This window comes from Podarcis muralis, chromosome 17 (assembly GCF_964188315.1).
Source record: "Podarcis muralis chromosome 17, rPodMur119.hap1.1, whole genome shotgun sequence".
NCBI classification, from domain to species: domain Eukaryota; kingdom Metazoa; phylum Chordata; class Lepidosauria; order Squamata; family Lacertidae; genus Podarcis; species Podarcis muralis.
Genome location: NC_135671.1, coordinates 30496432 through 30516710, shown reverse-complemented (window position 1 = coordinate 30516710; position 20279 = coordinate 30496432). Strand labels below are relative to the sequence as shown.

Here is a 20279-nt window from a genome sequence, read left to right as displayed (position 1 = left end):
GACAGAAGTAAACAATGAGCAACCTAACACATCAGAAGCTTATGCTTGTGGTTATTTGTGACTAAATGCTGCTTTTTTCTATGCAGATGAAGGAATGTATATAGACAACATATAATAGTGTGCGAACTAAATGAGAGATGAGTTTTTTGTGGCAATACATACTGGGAAGCACTCTGCATTGAAATATGTATACAGTGGTGCCTCGCAAGACGAAATTAATTCGTTCCGCAAGTCTCTTCGTCTTGCGGTTTTTTCGTCTTGCGATGCACGGTTTCCCATAGGAATGCATTGAAAATCAATTAATGCGTTCCTAGGGAAACCGCCTTCAGACCAGGTCCGGGGACAGTCTGTCCCCGGACCTCTTCTGAAGGCTGGGGGGGGGGGGGGCAAGGGCTTTTCTTCCCACCCCAGCATTTTAAAAAACCCCGGGACAGCGGAGGACTTCTCCGCTCTCCGAGGCGATTTAAAAGCCCCTGGGAAGGCAGGCAGGGGGGACAAAGACTTTCGCCCCCCGCCCGCCTTCAGAAGGTGTTCCCGCCCCCGCCCCGCTTCGGAACAGCTTTCCGAAGTGGGGCGGCTGGGGCAGGTGTCCCCGCCCCCCTCCCCACTTCGGAACAGCTTTCCAAAGTGGGGCGGCTGGGGCAGATGTCCCCGCCCCCCCCCACTTCGGAACAGCTTTCCGAAGTGGGGCGGCTGGGGCAGATGTCCCCGCCCCCCCTCCCCGCTTCGGAACAGCTTTCCGAAGTGGGGCGGCTGGGGCAGATGTCCCCGCCCCCCCTCCCCGCTTCGGAACAGCTTTCCGAAGTGGGGCGGCTGGGGCAGATGTCCCCGCCCCCCCTCCCCGCTTCGGAACAGCTTTCCGAAGTGGGGCGGCTGGGGCAGGTGTCCCCGCCCCCCCTCCCCGCTTCGGAACAGCTTTCCGAAGTGGGGCGGCTGGGGCAGGTGTCCCCGCCCCCCCTCCCCGCTTCGGAACAGCTTTCCGAAGTGGGGCGGCTGGGGCAGGTGTCCCCGCCCCCCCTCCCCGCTTCGGAACAGCTTTCCGAAGTGGGGCGGCTGGGGCAGGTGTCCCCGCCCCCCCTCCCCGCTTCGGAACAGCTTTCCGAAGTGGGGCGGCTGGGGCAGGTGTCCCCGCCCCCCCTCCCCGCTTCGGAACAGCTTTCCGAAGTGGGGCGGCTGGGGCAGGTGTCCCCGCCCCCCCTCCCCGCTTCGGAACAGCTTTCCGAAGTGGGGCGGCTGGGGCAGATGTCCCCGCCCCCCCTCCCCGCTTCGGAACAGCTTTCCGAAGTGGGGCGGCTGGGGCAGATGTCCCCGCCCCCCCTCCCCGCTTCGGAACAGCTTTCCGAAGTGGGGCGGCTGGGGCAGGTGTCCCCACCCCCCCCTTCGGAACAGCGTTTTAAAATGCTGGGGGTCGGGAGCGAAGCGCTGCCGACCCCCAGCATTTTAAAATCTCCCCGTGTCCCGGGAAGATTTTAAAATGCTGGGGGTCGGGCTGCCGACCCCCAGCATTTTAAAACCTTCCCGGGACACGGGGAGATTTTAAAATGCAGGGGGTCGGCAGCGCTTCGCTCCCGACCCCCAGCATTTTAAAACCTCCCCGGGACACGGGGAGATTTTAAAATGCAGGGGGTCGGCAGCGCTTCGCTCCCGACCCCCAGCATTTTAAAACCTCCCCGGGACACGGGGAGATTTTAAAATGCTGGGGGTCGGCAGCGCTTCGCTCCCGACCCCCAGCATTTTAAAACCTCCCCGGGACACGGGGAGATTTTAAAATGCAGGGGGTCGGCAGCGCTTTGCTCCCCACCCCCAGCATTTTAAAACCTCCCCGGGACACGGGGAGATTTTAAAATGCTGGGGGTCGGCAGCGCTTCGCTCCCGACCCCCAGCATTTTAAAACCTTCCCGGGACACGGGGAGATTTTAAAATGCTGGGGGTCGGCAGCGCTTCGCTCCCGACCCCCAGCATTTTAAAACCTCCCCGGGACAGAGACTTCTCTGCTGTCCCTTGGAGATTTTAAAATGCTGGGGGTCGGCAGCGAACGCTTCGCTCCCGCCCGCCAGCATTTTAAGATCGCCCCCGGCAGGCGGGGGGAAGGCAGGCGGGGGGGAGCAAAGACTTTTGCCCCCCGCCGGCCTTCAGAAGAGGTCCTCTTCTGAAGGCCGGCTGTGGGCGAAAGTCTTTGCTCCCGACCGCCAGCATTTCCCTATGGGCTTTCGTCTTGCGATGCAAGCCCATAGGGAAATTCGTCTTGCGAAGCGCCTCCAAAACAGAAAACCCTTTCGTCTTGCGGGTTTTCCGTCTTGCGAGGCATTCGTCTTGCGGGGTACCACTGTAATTAGGATAAAACAGATGATGTGTGGTTTCTTTGCTTGCAACAGTGTAGCTGCTTTTTAAACAAAAATATTTGGAAGTTTTCTCTGGTGATGGAAAATGGTTGGGCAGAGCAGTCTTGATGTTTGAAGATTAGGAGAATTCTAGAAGGGCAATCATTGTTTCTTTCTGGTGAGAAGTCAGTGATAGAAATACAGTACTTCCTATGTCAGATGGGATTGACTTGTGAGAGGACCATCTGTGGCCATCTAATGTCTTCAGTTTGAGGGTTGATTTTCACATTTGAAACAGATCAGATTTTCATTTTACTCCAAAGTATGCTCCTTTTTTTATATATTACTAGTGGGAAATGCCTGGCACTGCCCAGGAATTTGAATAAATCTCAAAATATTTTTAAGTGCATAGTGCATTTTTAAAAAAAGTTTTAGGACTGTGCATGTTGTTGTTGTTTAGTCATTTAGTCGTGTCCGACTCTTCGTGACCCCATGGACCAGAGCACGCCAAGCACCCCTGTCTTCCACTGCCTCCCGCAGTTTGGTCAAACTCATGCTGGTAGCTTCGAGAACACTATCCAACTATCTCGTCCTCTGTCGTCCCCTTCTCCATGGGGACAAAGACAACAGGACTGTGCATACACACACACTAGCCTAGGGGTCTGCATGACCCCAAATCAATTTCTCTCTCTCCGTGAACTAAAGTTTAATTGGGGTTAATTTGACCTGCCATATTGATTAAAAACTGTCTTTAGTGTCCAAATGTAGATGAAGATCAGTTTGTCCACCTCAAGCTCTCTCATGCCAGGTTAGGCGCAGGTTAGAACCATCATGACAGATTTGACAAAGACCTGCCAATTAGTTTCAGAATTGCTGTAGTTTGGACCCTTCATGCCCTAAAATGTGCGATCACACAAAAATAATGCTTGGGCCTGCAATGTTGATTCAGAATGGTGGCCAGCAGTCCAGCGTTGATAAAAACTAATACCCTCACCATGGGAAACCTTGTGCCGAGTTTGACAGCAATATAACAAGAAGCATCCAAACCCACAGAGAATAGAAGGAAAGACAAACCACTCCCCCCAAAATATACTAGATCAAGGTAGAATTTAGCACACAGATCTTTTGTGTCCCCGTAGCAAGATCTACTATCTAGTGTTCCCTTTTGTATTTCCTTTCACTATGAAAAATTCACCCTGTCCCAAGTTGTAAAAAATGCAGGCTTAGCAAATACCTTTCCAAAAATAAATATGTAAGTAAATATGTTATAGTGCCTTTCAATCAATTGATTCAAGGCACAGATGTGGCTAAAGTGTCTTAGTTTTTCTGCTGTATACCAGTATAAGACAAAATGTGTTGATTTTAACAGTATGAAAATTGGCATTGATAATCTACCTTGTGTATTGCAATACTCTGGCCAACTTTCAGAAACGGGCACTGAAAAGTGACTGTGTTACAGTAATTATTATTTTTTTGCATTGAGGTAAGAGGGTTACACACTCAGCGATGTTTGTGGCCTTCCAAACATATCGTCAGCCCAAATTTTGGGCATGTTGTTTTTGCTGCTTTAGTGAAGATGTATTTATTCCTAAGAATGATATTTGGAAGTTCCTATTTTCAACCAATGGGACATTAACTTGATGCCAATTATGCAGGAGCTGCATTTGTTGAGCTTTCTTCCCAAGAGATAAAATATAGGTGGTGGCAGCAGCAAAAATCCATCCTGTAAGCCTCATAGGGTATGCCTGCTACTGGTATGTGTTTATATGTAGGGAATGTAATATACAGTACCAGAAAATCATCTGTCTTTACCTTTCTGTAAAATGTATCAGATGTTTTCCACATGCTTAACTCTCTGACCATACTATCTGTATTATGACTTCAGTTGTAATCTTCCTTACATAATCTATTCTGCATTTAGAGATTTCTCTAATGGGTTCCCTTGATCTCAGTTTGTGACAGCAGTTAATGTTCCAGGATTGTCATAAGCTATCCTATACCATTTTTACTTTCCTGAATCTTGGAGCAATATGAGCATAACGACAGTGGGCTGTATTTTTATGCATTGTAGAGTTATTAAACCATTGACCAAATGAAGAAGAAGCTGACTTAGGCTGAAAAGTAGGAGAAAAATTCCATAACAGTAAGAGGAGTTTTGGAAGTGGAACAGACTGCCTTGGTAGGTGGTGGGCTCTCTTTTGCTGGAGGTATATAAACAGAAAGTGGATAGCCATTAGTCAGGAACTCTGTACTGAATTTACATCCTACACTGCAGATCCTTCGTGAGCAGGAGAACTAGATAGATTAGATTAGCTCTGTTCCAACTTTATCCTTGTGTTTTGTCAGAATAATAATTTACTACTTGACTACTTTACAGAGTTAATGTAAAGATTACTTAGGTAGTATACAATTATAGGAAAAAGGAAGTACACACTCTTTGAATTCTGTGGTTTTACATATGAGGTCTTAAATTTTGGTAAATACAACCTCAGATGAACAGCAACACATGACATACTACACAGTGTAATGATTTATTTAGCAGAAATAAAGCCAAAGTGGAAAAGATATGTGTGAAAAACTAAGCACACCTCATGAACCACCTTCAGCAGCAATGTCATCGTTTTCTGTATAACTTCAACAGTTGAATCGAATTTACTTTATTACGGTCACAGACCAGCATAAGCAAATCATCTAAATAAATAGTATAACAGTAAGAGTCTTAACGAATGATTATTAAATAATTGGGAGCAAGAACAAAACATAGCTTAAAGCATATACATAGAATGCTTAATTAAGCATAAATAAAGGATGAATAAAAACTTTTAAAAGACCAGTTAAAACAACTATATAGGGTGGGGCTTCAAAAGAGCGGATCTAACAATATGGGCCTTCAATTTAGGACTGAATTGTAGCATAGACCATCCTTCGACGAATATCTATCATGACAACGCAAAATCTGGTGACTGAATATGTAACTTCTGGGCTTTTGTCCTGTAGGAACAGGGAGATGTTGTGTTGTTTTGAATGCCCAGGGAACTTATATAAGATGGGTTGGATAAACCTGGTTTGAATGTCTGTGTAATACTGGAAATGAAGAAGGGCATGCTCTGTTGTTTCCTGCTGCCCAGACAACGTCAGAGATCTAGAGCTGCAAACTTACCGCGCATCGGGCCGGTGTCTCCAGCGCCGATCGCGCGGAGGGCGGGGGAGCGTGTGCCCATACGTGTGCGCACATGCTATTTCCGGCACACTTCCGGGTCGGAGGAGCACCGGAAATAGCTTGTGCGCATGTGCATGGGCCTTCTCCAACCTGGATGTTTACCAGAAATAACGCTTGCACATACGCACAAACTATTTCCAGTGCTCCTCTGACCCGGAAGTGGGCAGCCGCGCAGCGCCGGCAAGAGTGTGTGGCGGCGGGGTTCGCCGCGGGCCGGATAAACGAGTCCCTTGGGCCTTATCCAGCCCGTGGCCCTTAGTTTGGGGACCTCTTATCTAGAGTCTGGTAGCCCAACTGAAACAGGGGAAAGCCCCGGGGGCGGATTTAATACCCGTAGAGGCTATAAAAACAATTAAGTCTAATCAGTCTCTTACATCCTTGTGGAAGAATTTTGGCCCACTCTTTTTTACGAGTTTGCTTCAGTCCATTGAGGTTTGCTAGCATTTGTTTATGCACACCTCTCTTAAGATCCCTCCATCAGAGGATGTAAAACAAGTACGTACAGATCACCCAGCTGGTTCAGTTGAGTATCCTGGTGAAATACTGGATCCTAGAGCCACTGAGGGATTGCTGGCAGGGTAGATAAAAACCAATGATTATTTAAAAATAAAAAATCAGATTTTTAAAAATTTTAAATGGGATTTTTTAAAAAAATTAATCGATTATTTTGATTTACATTGGATTTTTAAAATAAAATGCTTTTGGAGGAGAAAATATTTCTAAAGATTTCCATTTAAGTTGCATTATAGTCCAAAGGCTATAATCAGGAGCTAAGGATTTGTTTTAAGTTTTTCATGTGTGCTGAAACTCAGTCTAAGTTGGTTGTTTTTTTAAAAAGTTTAACCACATCAGTTAACAAACATGGATACATATGCTATAATGTTCAAATGGTTATTAAGGAAATGATTATTTTTCTTCTTCCAATAAAGTACAGTGGAAAAGTTGCCCAAATATAAACAGTTAACTTATTAAGCCTCACAATAATTTCATAATTATCTGTCTATGTATTTCTAATAGTATAACAAAATCTGTAATTTTTTATATAACTAAAAACTACTCTGAAAATTTATTATTCCAAAAATCAAACCTTCATCTGGTTGTAAATATTAAGATTATACCAGCAGGAATGTCTTCCTTTAAAAACAATGATTTAAATCAAGTCTTACTGATTTGATTTAAATCAAATCCACCCTGCTTGCTGGCCCCGGGTCCAGCAGAAGACATATAACAATGAATACAATTAATGATTTATGGCAACATTTAGACCAATCATACCTTGGATTACAAAGTTGTGATATACTCAAGCCTTTTGCCTGCATAGGCCGTCTCTGTGTTTTCCCTTTGCCGTAAGCTTTGATTAAATCAAGAAACTTCTAATTAACCATACTGAGCTAATATGCTGGCTTCAAACTTTGGTGTAATATCCTGGCTTGTTCCAAAGCTGATAACATTTTCCTAGTTTGGATGAAGTGGGAAAGTATGGTTAATTGGAAGCTTCCTGGTTTAATTGCAGCATGTACAATAGAGCTTTGTGTGTGACAAAAGCGCGTGCATATTGTCTTAGCAGTCTGAGATACGACTGTCTGAACAAGCTTATAGTGTGGCACATGTAATACTTAACCTCAAAAGTGAGATTTCCCTCCCTTTGTTTTTTCTGTTGAAACAGAAAAACAACTTTAATTCAGTGTGTCTGATATAGTCATGATTTAATTTCAAGTGGGGTAGATTTTAACATATCTGTTTGCATTAATTTAAGATTTCCTTTAAAACAAAAAAAGTAGTAATTACTGTCATTTCTATTAAAAATAATTAAAATTTGGTTTAATTTAAATTTATTCATTGTCTGCAGCAGCCAGTGTAGTCCTCAAATATTTGGCACCTTTATATCCCACCTTTCTCCCATGATGGATCTCATAGCACTCTTGACTATACAGTTTTGTATCTATTATTTCAGGCAACAAATAATTACATTAAATGTGTACCCCACAACTGGGGAGAGAAAGTTCACAGCTTTGAAAATCAGAATATTAATGAACCTGTATTTGAAGCTGCAGGGACGATGCATGTGCTATCTTGGAAAATTATTTGGTTTTCTGAGAAATACAGCATAGCTAGTTCTAGGAAATTGCAATATCCCTGCAATAGAATGTCTGTAAGAAATAAGTTGCAACTAAAATTTGATAATCTTGAAAGAGCCACTGCTGTGTGGATAGATATCAGCTTAAATAATTCTCCATGCTTGAGCACATCTTCTGAATTTAGACAGGATGTGCATTGGCACTTAATATTGAGCTATAAAAGCCAGAGGTGCTGAGGTTTTCAGTCAGATCTGTACAGATAGACTTATTAACAAAAGCTAGTGGCTGTATGATTTGGTAAAATTATGGAGGGAATTTGAGAGTTTCACAGGCTGATGTCTCATCAGTTACTCATAGCCTGCTTTCTGCCGCAATGCTCGTAATTAAAAACAAGTTATAAAAACAAATATTCCACCCTCAGATAAGTATATAAATATGATCTGCAAATGTGTAAATCAGTTATATAACAAATGCAATACTGGGAAGGTAACATTTGAATTCAGTTGGTGGAGTATGTTGCTTTTCTTCCAACATTCCATGCTTCATCACACAAATAATGAATCTTACTTGTGATGCAGGTCTCTTTGTAATGCTATGTATTAAGGCTGTAATGCTGTTAATAAGAAGATTTAATATAATGCCAAGCTGGAAAAATCATAGCCGTTAAAACATTTGATCCTTATGCTTAAGAATGTGAAACACTTTGCAAGCCCAGTTGTAGTGACTGCCTTAAATATCTGTATCTCCCCTTTGTTCTACATGCTCTTCTGTTTTAAATTTTCTTTTTTAAAAAGCTAAGCACAGTTCAGAATGGTGTACAATTAGGAAAATGGTGAATATATGTATTACCGGTACTTGGTTATACATATTGTATAAACGGTGACCATTTTGCACAGGGGTTCCATTCTTGGCCCCCCTGCACATGTTGGCGGAATGTGCATAAGGATGCCCTGCCCCCGTTCTGCCCCCGTTCTGCCCTCTTCCAAGTCTAAAAGGCCCCATGTGTTGTGCATCAATTGGACACACCTAAAACGGTCGCCGCCTTTATGTGGTTTGAGACTGTATTCAGATCCTGGTAGTTTGAGCTGCTACAGAAAATGGACCGAAAATACTTTCGGTATGTTTTCCTTAAAATCCAAACAATGCAAATAAAGTGTATGCTCTTGTGTATGCTCTTGAGTATGCTCTGCCTTAAAATATTTTAAAGTATTGCAATAAAACAATTTCCATGTAAAGCTTTGAATTGTTTGGACATAGCCTTACAAGTAACTCAACTTACGCACATATAACTTGTGCGCATTCAGCTTAACACGCTTGGCAAATCTTTAAAAAAAATAAAAATGGAAAGGGGGTGGGTGTCCAGGGAAAAAAGACTTTGACTATCTCACCTGCCATTGAACCAAGTGTATTTTGGCCATACTCAATTTTGGCTTTATGCGCTATCCCCAGAATGAAACCCCCACGTAAGTTGAGAGTCACCTCTATACCAAGGGTGGAATCTTACACTCCCAGGGACAGCATCCCAGGGCCGTAGGATAACTCGGATCTCTATTTCTCACAGGGCTGCAGTGTGGGACAGTCAGAGTCTCCCTCTCGGATTCCACCGTTGTCCAATCAACATCACATCTCCAAGAGATGTGTGTTGGGGGCATTCTAGGAAGTTGATACAAAACCATTCCAGTGCCCTGGCACATCCTCAAAGAAGTTCAGGCATATTTCTGAGCGTGGTGCTAGAAGAAAACATGTTGGTACTTAATCCATTAGGCGGTTCTTAGGAAACTTTCTATTTGTTACATGCATAAGCCCATATGTTGTATAAGCCCCTCAGATATTCCTTTGCCCACCTTATGCTTCCTGGTAAAAAACAAAAACAAAACTATGATGAACCCCAGTGATGAATGCTTGTTTTGAATAATCTACATTGTTCTTGACTTCCATGTTTTTAAATCTTCACAGGTAACCTAACTTTGCTTTAGTGCTATAGAATCATGGCTATAAATCTGGAGGAATTTGCATATCAAAATGTGTGATTTTAAATGGTTATTTTAAAAATAGCCTCAATTATTGGGGTGTACAAAGATTCTTCTCAGTATTGTAGCCCAGGAAAGACATTTTAGAGGCTTTGGTTAAGCTGTGTGATGATGAGCTTAGGAAGGAAAGGTTCCATAAATTTATAATGCAGGGGGAGATAAATGTTGTAGTTTCTGTGACATGAGCTAACCCCCAGTTTTCTTCATCTAGGGCTTGAGACAAAGCTTCAGGCAAGGATCTTGGGGACCTGACACTATGGAGACGGAAAGCGAGCAAAACTCAAACTCTGCTAGTGGCAGCTCAAGCTCTGGAGGAAGCACTCGCCCTCAGATCTCTCAGATGACTCTATATGAGCGGCAGGCAGTGCAGGTGGGGGACCATCTTTGTTCTTGGGGGGAAAACTGCCCTGGAAGGTATCATCATCAGACTAGCAGCACATCACTTGAAACTGCTGCTTAGCCAGTAGGTGCCCTGTTCATGAGCACAGGGGAAATTGCTCCAGAGGCTTAGCCAATGCAGTGAATCTGTAGGTTCAACTAGCACTGAATTGGTTATGTTCCTCACATAAGAGGAGAAGCAGACAGCCTGCTCTTCAGGAAAGAAGAGGCCAATCTGGAGAAGTGAATGCCTCTCCTTATCCCAAGGGTGGTGAACCTCCAAATTACAGGCCTTATTCTTTATTGGATTTCTGTTTTGCTTTTCTTCCTGAGGAAGCCCAGAGCAGGAAGTAGCAAAGCAGTTGTTCAGCATGGCTCCCAGTTTAGTCTGCAGGGCGGTATCCCCCTAAGTACTCCCACCATACCTGACGTCAGGTTTGGGGCAGGTAAGTAGGTAGCTCCAAAGGAGTTATTGGGAGCTTCAAGTGAGGGTTTGCTTGATTGGCACTGATGGCAAGCCCCACTGGGATCAGCTGCACTAAGGAGTTCTCCATCAGGAATTCCCTAATGCCTTTGCAGGGTGTGTGTGTGTGTGTGTGTTGTGGTCATTGCCTGTCCGTGTGTCCCTTTGAAGGTGTGCTTTCAGCATTGGTGATGCGATTGGAACTGGCAGTGTGCCTTCAAGAGGGCTCGCTGCAAGCCCCACTTTGTCCATTTGCACCTGAAAATGGATATTTTCCCTCTGCAGACAGCTGCAGAGTTTGTACGTACAGTTTGAATCCAATCTGCCAGCAAATGTACTTCAGAGGGGCTCATTGTAACTGTCAATCAGCTGATCAGTCCCTTTGAAGTTGTCAAAGTTGGGCCCCAGGAGTGGGGTGATAAGGATCAAATCCTTTGACCAATTTCAGTTCTTCACTCCTGCCTTATCCAGTGGCCTAGGAAAATCAATGTGAGGCATCAAACATGCCCCATGCATTGCTAGGTCCTGCTTAATATCTAATAGATCTAAGGATTATTGTCTTGCTGGCCATTCTAATTAAGCTGGTGGAACCATTTTTAGCCTAATGTTCTGCTGTTCCACTAATAAATATGTGGTGGTCCAGATCTGCTGATGGGGGCTGTGATTCTATATGCTTTCACTTATTTTGTCCTGTGAGACCTCGGGCATGTTAGGTTGTGTTCTGTTTTGTATTCTGAATTTTTATTTTTTCATTTTTTTATTACAGGCACTTCAAGCACTGCAGAGGCAGCCCAATGCAGCCCAGTATTTCCACCAGTTTATGCTCCAACAGCAGCTCAACAGTGCTCAGTTACACAGTCTGGCTGCAGTCCAGCAGGTGAGACAGACTGTTCAAAAGACAGGAGTTACCTAAAACGGGGAAGAGTGAAACACCTAGTTTGGAATAAACAAATGAGGTTTTGGATGGATAGGGCCCAAGGAGGGGATCTCAAAGGATGGGAAAAGAACGTTGTACTTTCATAGTAATGGACTTACTGGACACTGATTGTTCTGCTCTGGAAAAAAAATGCTTATTAACTCTTGCCTCTTTAAGAGCTTCTTGGTACAGGTTTTCCAGTACAGGCAACTCCCCATTTGTGTGGGGATTGCATTCTGGGTCATCCCATGTGTTGGCGGAGCGCATGTATGCCTGCCCTGCCCACTTCACTTTCTATCTACCAGCTAGTTCACTACAAGGTGTAGCACTCCAGGTTGGTTCTGAGACACAATTGCAGTTAAAGACAAAACTTCGCTTTCACCCCTTACATTTGGTGGCATGGCTCTTGCCAGCAGAGATCCTGTAGGAAGGTGCAGTGTGGAAAGGGATGTACCCAGTAGCTGCAGACCTTCCTTATAATTTACAAACTATGTTTCCGTTCATACTCTACACATGAGTCATGAAGCAGGGCATTTTGCAAACTTTTGTTATTTGTTTCTGTTTGCCCCCCTCTGTCATCCCCACTTAAAAACAAACAAACTTGAATTTAAAATAGTCCTCATTTAGATCATTTTCCTTTTCCTCCCTTTTATATTGTTAACTGTTCTGTTCCTGACAGGTAAGAGTTGGGGAAGGTGATAATAATTTAGATGACATGTGTTGAAAATGATCTTAAGTCTGTTCCACATTTCCCTGAGAGGTTTTGAAACAACTTGACTTAGTGTTGTAGATGTGAGCCTGAGTAGGTGTTTCTTCTATGTCTGATAAATGCCTATTCTGACACAGCAGGTGTAGCTGTCAGTTATGAGCCAGTGTGGTGTAGTGGTTAAGAGCGGTAGTCTCGTAATCTGGGGAAGCAGGTTCGCGTCTCCGCTCCTCCACATGCAGCTGCTGGGTGACCTTAGGCCAGTCACACTTCTTTGAAGTCTCTCAGCCCCACTCACCTCACAGAGTGTTTGTTGTGGGGGAGGAAGGGAAAGGAGAATGTTAGCCGCTTTGAGACTCCTTAAAGGGAGTAAAAGGCGGGATATCAAATCCAAACTCTTATTCTTCTTGTAGCTTGTGATGAAAATACTTCCCTTCTGCTACAGGCCCATGTAACAGGTCTTGCCCAGCACCTGCCATTGTCTTAGCAATGGCTACATTGCTTTCAAAATGCTTTTACAGCAGAGTAAAGGTCTTGTCTTGCGCATCACAAACTGTACTCCCAACTCCCTCAACATCTAGAAATACCAACGATTTGCTCAAATCATCTAAATAAATGGTAGCTTCAGCCTACACTGGTGAAACAGAATTAAGATCTCTGGTTATTTGTCTGATTGAAGAGAGAGTATGTATTGATGATAGGTTAATTCCTCATTTCTTTTGCTCTTTGCTGGGGAGCATTGTGGAGGGGCAAGTTTAATTACATTAATTGAAGGGTCGAGGTGGCTTACCATTGGCCCTGCAGATGCAGTACAATTCCCATAAGCTTCAAGCAATATGAGCAATAACCAGAGAACATGGGAATTGTAGTCCAGCAACATATGGAGAGGAAAAGGTTAGCCACCCCTGGTATAGAGGCTGCATTTCAACTAAGCTGGAGAAATAAACACGAGGCAGATGTTAATGACCATTTTGTTGTGCTTTACCTTTTGAGGACCAGAAAACATGGGAATAATGGGCCCCTTGGCTAAATCTTGGTTTTGGAAGAATATATAATGTTTCTTACAGGCTACAATTGCAGCGAGCCGACAGGCGAGCTCTCCAAACACAAGCACTTCTCAACAGACAGCTACTACACAGGCTTCGGTAAGCAGCTAACTTGCCCTCAAATGATTAGCCATCCGATGTCTATTTTCTTGGAGAATTAGTTGGCTATGGATGGGTAACTTCACTGTTGAGTTTGGCAATTTAGAACCAAGAGAGAATGTTTGCTAGTATTGGTGGAGGAGAGTACAGTGGTACCTCTGGTTGCGAACGGGATCCGTTCCGGAGGCCCATTCGCAACCTGAAAAGAATGCAACCCGGGTCTGCGCATGCGCGGGTCGCGATTCGCCGCTTCTGTGCATGCGCGTGATGTCATTTTGCACGTCTGCGCATACGCAAGTGGTGAAACCCGGAAGTAACCCTTTCTGGTACTTCCGGGTCGTCGCAGGACGCAACCTGAAAACGCGCAACCTGAAGCAAACGTAACATGAGGTATGACTAGTTAGGGTGGACAAAGAGAACGGGAGTTCCTTATTTGCAAGTGAGAAGACTGAGCAGCATTCTTCAAGGGGATATTCCTTCCTAATGATAACTGAATGAAAGGGGAACATTAGCATCTGCAGAAGAGGGCTGTGTCAAGCACTTGTCGCCTGTTGATAATAAAACTGCATATGCTGCTTTTATTTAGTGCTTCTGGTGCAGAAATCATAATCAAATGGTCATTGTTTGCAAGTCCATTGTTATGTTCTTACAGTTGCTGAAGTTCTGAGAATAATTTGAGCAAAGAGGTTTTGGAGAGCAGCTGCTGCTCCCCTGCTCCTTTTCACATAGCCTGGTAGGGCTGCTAAAAAGAGTGGGTTGTGTTCCCCACACACTTTTCTTTCAGATAATTTCTGGGCTCTTAACAAGGTGGGTTTGGGAGGGGAGCATAAAATAAGGAGTTAAAAGTGGCTGGTGGGCCTTGTTCCAGTCGTATTGCTGGAATTCAGCCACACTTTCTTTGAAATTGTTTCTAGCTTAGATTCTGTTAATATTACTTTTCCTCTACCCCCTCCCTCCACACCAACTTTTCAATTTACAGATTAATTTGGCTACCACATCAGCTGCACAGTTAATCAGCCGTTCGCAGAGTGTGAGTTCACCTAGTGCCACCACCTTGACACAATCGGTGCTCCTTGGTAACACCACATCACCACCTCTTAACCAGTCACAAGCTCAGATGTACCTTCGGGTAAGAGTTGTACACGTGTTGCTTTCACCCATCATAAATACCTCGCAGCCCTCTGATGAATCTCCAGCTTTCATACAGTCTGCTATTTTGTGCTCAGACAAAAGTTAGCAATCTCTGTTCCCTTGAACAGTTGGTTGATTCTCAATTCAGCAGATGTACTACAGCAGGGGTGTCAAACTCAAATTCATCGGGGGCCGCATCAGCAGTTTGGTCACCCTCAAAGGGCCGGTTGTATCTGTAGGAATGCATGTAAAGTGGAGGTTTCCTGTGTAGAACGGCCGGCGCCACTAGAGGGCAGACGTTCTCTGGCTTGTAGGCTGCCGCGCATGCGCTGAAGAGGCGGCTTTCTTGTGTAAAAAAAAAAGAAAAGCGAGAATAAAAGGTGAAGGCTGGCGGTCGGCGGCAGCTACACGGGCCACATGACGAGGTCTGGCGGGCCGGATTCGGCCCGCGGGCCTTGTGTTTGACACCCATGTACTACAGGGACAGAGGATATTTAGTGTCATTTGCAGTTTTCTTTTCCATGAATCTTAAAGACCCCATGGCACTTGGTACGATTTTATGTAATGCATTACAAAACAGATCTCTTTTAAAGCAGCCTTGATAAAGTGCTCATCTGAAATACGACTCCATTTCATCCATTTAAAATACCCTGACTTTTAATGCTTTCTCTTCTGTTCTTTAAAGAGTTTCCGGAAAGCCATCTTCTTAATTAGGCTAAATGAGAAACACACTTCTTTGTACTCTCCCCTCCTCACATTTCCATCCTTGACTTTGGTTGCATATCTGTGAAATAGCAAACTCCTTTTGATCTGTTTGGCCTCAGATTATATTTAGTTATCTTGGTTACAGCTTTTCAGTATGGGGAAAAATAAGTTTTGCAGTTGATCTAAGCTAGCAAGGGTCCCTCATTCCCTTCACTCCACGCTTAACATCTGCCACACAAACCTATAGGCACCCAATGCTGCTGGCCCAGTATGGAGAGGTGGAGGTGGTTTGGCTTTTGGAAATAATAAACCTGCTTTCCACCGCCTGCAAAGTGGCCATGATGGAGGAAAATGCTGAGACAGAATGACTGTCTTATCGGAGACCCTGGGCCCCATGCACCGTGATAACCTATTTGCTTGTGGTTCGCTTTCTTTCCTCCTTTTTCTCCCTCCTGCTGTTCCCATCTCCACACCACCTAACCCTCCCTCAACAGCCGCAGCTGGGGAACCTGTTGCAGGTGAACCGGACCTTGGGCCGCAATGTACCTCTTACCTCCCAGCTCATCCTGATGCCTAACGGGGCCGTGGCTGCTGTTCAGCAGGAGGCACCACCCACTCATTCTCCTGGGGTCCACACAGACACAGCCCAGGTCAGTGACACCCTCTTCTGGGGTTCCCATGACCAGCCTGGCCTGCCCCAGTCTCGGGTGTGTCCCTCTGGCTCAAGCATCCCATGAGAAGAACATCCCCGTTCCATTCAGTCCCTGCACACTTCAGCCAGTGGCTTTCTGGTTCGCAAAACCTGGGTTCATGCTTGCAGCTGACTGAATCAGCTAGCCAGTCAGCTGCACTTTTTGCATTGATTGGTTATCCCCCATTGATTGGTTATGCCCTTGTATTCTCGTCCTGATGCGAAGAACATGTGCTGTTTGCCGCTTGACAAGTACTCCAGACTTAACAATCAGACTTGATGGGGCTCCAGAAACCTGAGGTGCCTGTTTCTGCATGACGAGGGTTTTTCCAGGTAAAGTGGGGGGAAGGGGAGGCCGACGACTAATTTGACAAGACAGGGGAAATGACCTCTGTGGACCTTCAGTGTTGCTTAGGCTTTGACTGTGGCTTGCCGCTTGTTACATATCTTGCCCTCTCCTCCTCCTCCTCTTCCTCCTCCTCCTCTTCCTCCCCAGCATTTCTTGGAGCTTTTAGAGACATTTTAGAACTAACTTCTCTGCATCTATTTTCTATCTCAGTTAGTGGTTTTTAGGTAAAAGTAATCTTTTATCCCAAAAGTGCATTAGGGGTTGCAGAGAGAAAAGATTCAGTTTCTTTTCTTTTAATTTTTATTTATTTATTTGAAAATGTGTACTTAAATCTAGATTTTCAAGATAGCTTACAAAAGAGAACCATAAAACAAATAGAAAAGGTTCAGTTTGAGGGAGCAGCCTTTCAACACAATGAGGGTGACTGCACAGGGTTGAGTTAAAAGGATTTTCTTTAAGCAGAAAGTGCCATGAGATCTTTAATTTTACTGAAAATGAGGAAGAAACGAGCTGCGATTTTAAAGGGATTGATCCCTTTCAAATAATAAAAAAGCTTGATTCCTCACTCCCTGTAGTACCTTGTGACACTTATTTTTGGGTGCAAGACAAAGGGTGCAGCACCAAAATAAAAGTGAAAAGAGCTTCCTAACAGCTGTTCAGCATGGTCAGTTTTTACTGCTGGTTAAGCCAGAGTAGATACCAGGGGTCCCTGCCTCTTGTAACCTGAAGCTAATGAGTCATTTATTTCTCTCTCCCCCTCTTTTTCTTTTTCTATCTCTCTCTCTGCATTTTTTCCCAGGTGCAGAATTTGGCTGTCAGAAGTCAGCAGACCTCAGCAGCTAATGCACAGCTCCAGGCTTCTGCTCCAAAGGCTGTTTTATCCGGGAATTCCCAGTCTTCAGTACTACCCCAGGCCACCCATGCTGGCCAGACCTTGACAGTGACTCAAGCCGCTTCTGGCAATGTAGGCCAGTCACTTAATCTCAGTCAAGGGGCAGCGGGAAGCAATGGCATCTCTGGGGTTGTGGCATCCTCAGTGGGGAGCCACACTACCTCCGGGCTGAGCCAAGCAGCCTCATCCGGCCCAGGGGGCAGCTGCCAGAGGAAGGGTACTGGTGTAGTTCAGCCTTTACCGGTGGCTTCTGCTGCCCAGGCAGTGACTGTGAGCCAGGGAAGTCAGACGGAAGGAGAAAATGCAGCAGCAAAGAAGGCTGAAGCAGATGGTAATGGTCAACAGACTGTAGGCATGAACTTGACCAGGACAGCGACACCAGCCCCAAGCCAGACCTTGATCAGTTCCGGTAGGTGACAGTTCATGCTTTCCTTACTGGCGACCCTTCCAGTGACTTGACTGATACCTTCATCCATGTACCCCTTAACCAGGCTCACCATCTTCACAATTGTACAGCCCCTTGCTGGATGGCTCAGGGCAGATTGGCCGCAATCTATTTTAGCCCACTGCTTGCTTCTTGTTGGGCAGTTGGCTTGGAGTCAATATGCCCTGGAGAGGAGAAGTGTACTCTCAGTCACTTCCTTCATTTTACGCTGATGGCTTATTACTGAGATGTGAAGCATATAACGGCTGCCTTCTGCTTATCCTTCTAGTCTGTATTGGTGGGGACGCCAGCCCTTTTGGGCTTCTGGGCATATTTCCAGAGAAACTGTCATGGGCACCACACATGCCTCACAACGGTGTGCCTCCTCCCAAACCCCTAGGCACCAGTTGGCTTTGAAAAAAAGTTTTGTTTTCTTCTTTCCCCATCAAATCCAGTTGCAGAGGGAGAGGAGTAAGTGTCAATGAAGACCTCTTTGGGTGCCTGCAGGTACCACTTTTGTGATGCATGCAGTAGCTTTGCAAGGTCTTGGGCAGAGGTCCTGTTCAGCTCTACTACATTAGTTCCTTTTCTGGAAATGCCAGAGTTTGGGCCAGGGACTGCACTCTGCCACTAAGCAACCGTATCCCCCACTCTGAAGTGTATTCACCTGCTTTTGCTCGCCTCCTACCCTTGTGGCCTGGCCTTGCCCAAGATTGCAGTTTTCTTGGGGTAGGTCTCTTTTGCCTAAATTGTTTTATAAAGTGGTGTGCACCCCGATGGTGTGTCATAATACTGTTGTTTTTTTTAAATACTTTACAGCCACATATACCCAAATCCAGCCTCACTCGCTGATCCAGCAGCAACAACAGATCCACCTCCAGAAGCAAGTGGTGATCCAGCAGCAAATCGCCATCCATCACCAGCAGCAGTTCCAGCACCGCCAGTCCCAGCTCTTGCACACTGCCACACACCTCCAGCTGGCGCAGCAGCAGCAACAGCAAGCTCCGGCCCTGGCCCAGCAGCAGCAGGGGCCAGCGCAGGCTCAGCAGCAGGCCCCGCCCCTCCAGGGCCAACAGCAAGCCCAGACCCTTGTCGTCCAGCCCATGCTGCAGTCACAACCTCAGCCGGTGCAGCTCCAGCAGGAGAACCTCTGCCAGGCAGCTACTAAGACGCCTGTGCCCATTCAGTCGAAGCCGCCCATAGCCCCCCTCAAGTCTCCGCAGCTCGGGGCCGCCAAAATGTCGGCGTCCCAGCAGCCCCCGCCTCATATCCCAGTGCAGGTTGTTGGCAGCCGCCAGCAAGGTTCAGGCCAGGCTCAGGCACTGGGTCTTCCGCAGATGAACACAGCAGTGCAGGCCCCCCGGGGCCTGCCAGCCGTAGTCCAGCCGGTGTCCCAGGCCCACACGGCATCCTCATTGTCCCAGACCTCTTCTGCCTCCTTTTCTACTTGTTCTCCTCCTCCTCTACAAGAAGCTCCTCCACTGCTCACTTCGGGGGTCAACGTGGCCCAGGTCCAGGGCACGACCCAGGTGAAGAATACAGTTTCCTCTCCCGTCATGGCTCAGGCACAAACATCTGCCTACTACGTGCAGCCTGTCCAGTTACCTGTAAGTTACCTCACAAGTACAGTCAGGAATGGGGGGGGGGGGCAAAATCCGCACTTGCTCACACATGTGGCTTTGGGATATGACATAGCCTTAGCTATCCAGTAACTGAGAGTCACTCCCTTTACCATGTACAGTCAGGCCTGCAAAGCATATGGTCTATCTGCCATGCTTGGTTGGTGGTCTCCTTGCTTGCTGTTTTACAATCCTCTTGTATTTGGTGACCTAGGCAAGCCGCTAAACAGGAAGGTTATTTACCTTTTTGTGTGCTGTTTTATGAACTGCATTTGTCTTAGTATGTTGCTTAATTCACAGACTCCCTAGTAGCCTTGGTTACCAGGAACGGACTGTAGACTGTGGTGTCCAGGTAGCGTTTCCCAATCTTTTTTTACAAGACAGTGGGTGAGCTGTGAAATGCCGTCATCTGGATAGGGATCTTTCGAAGGTGGCAAAGCAATTGGGAAGGTTTTCTCATGGCACTTCTTGGGAGATCATAATTTGCAGCTCACCCAGTGGTTCCATCCATTATCAGGCCTTTCCCCCCAATCCACAAAGTTACTGCACTCGAACAACATTGCAGCTCTTGTTTAATTTCATGAAGGCACTGTAGGAAAATTTCCTGGTAGATCATACCCACTGTGGTGCAGTTCCATTTCATATTTTCTGCCTTCAGTCACTTGAATTCTCAAAACTAGTACCATGCTATTCCAGACCTTCAGGAATGGCTTTTGGGGGGTGGGGGGTGCAAGGAAATGCAGCGTGAAGAAGAAGCAGATCCCTGTCCTGTGATGTCCTCTTGCATCTCTTTGCATGCAGCCTATGGAGGTTAGCAGCATTTCGCTGCCTATTTAGTGTCTGGGATAGAATTATTTCTTTCCTTCTCTTGGATCTGCATGTCCCTTCCCATCTTCCCACACAGAGCAAACCACAGACGTCGGCAGTCAAGCGCAAAGCAGAATCGGAAGAGGAGAGGGATGACGCCAGTGCACCACCTTCTCTCCTGCCTGCTAAGTCGTCTCCTGTGGCAGAGAGTCCCAAAGCCACAGAAGATAAGGGGGGCCTTGGAGGTGAAGGGAACAGGGGTAAGTTCTGCCTGCTCCCTGTAGAGTCAATAAGTAGTTAGGCCTGGTGGCAGATTCAGGGTGGAATGTATAAATGGACTAGAATGCCCCTGTGCACAGAGCGGAATCGTGGTGATGGAGTATAACTTTAAAACACACACATAA

At 45.9% G+C, this 20279-nt stretch overlaps 1 protein-coding gene across 6 annotated transcripts in view; it reads left to right on the top strand.

Moving 5' to 3' along the window:
- Positions 1-20279, top strand: part of PHC1 (polyhomeotic homolog 1) — a 30374-nt gene that overhangs the window by 2557 nt on the left and 7538 nt on the right. For 2 of the 6 annotated variants that reach the window (XM_077921099.1, XM_028712961.2), the window contains exons 2-9: positions 9861-10019; positions 11257-11367; positions 13180-13257; positions 14237-14386; positions 15588-15743; positions 16933-17434; positions 18269-19056; positions 19973-20135. In XM_077921099.1, the coding sequence (XP_077777225.1) occupies positions 9906-10019; positions 11257-11367; positions 13180-13257; positions 14237-14386; positions 15588-15743; positions 16933-17434; positions 18269-19056; positions 19973-20135 (2062 nt within the window). In that variant the 5' untranslated portion in view covers positions 9861-9905. The remainder of the gene's footprint in view (positions 1-9860; positions 10020-11256; positions 11368-13179; positions 13258-14236; positions 14387-15587; positions 15744-16932; positions 17435-18268; positions 19057-19972; positions 20136-20279) is intronic. The other 4 variants (XM_077921098.1, XM_077921100.1, XM_077921102.1 and 1 more) reach the window with 4 other exon arrangements.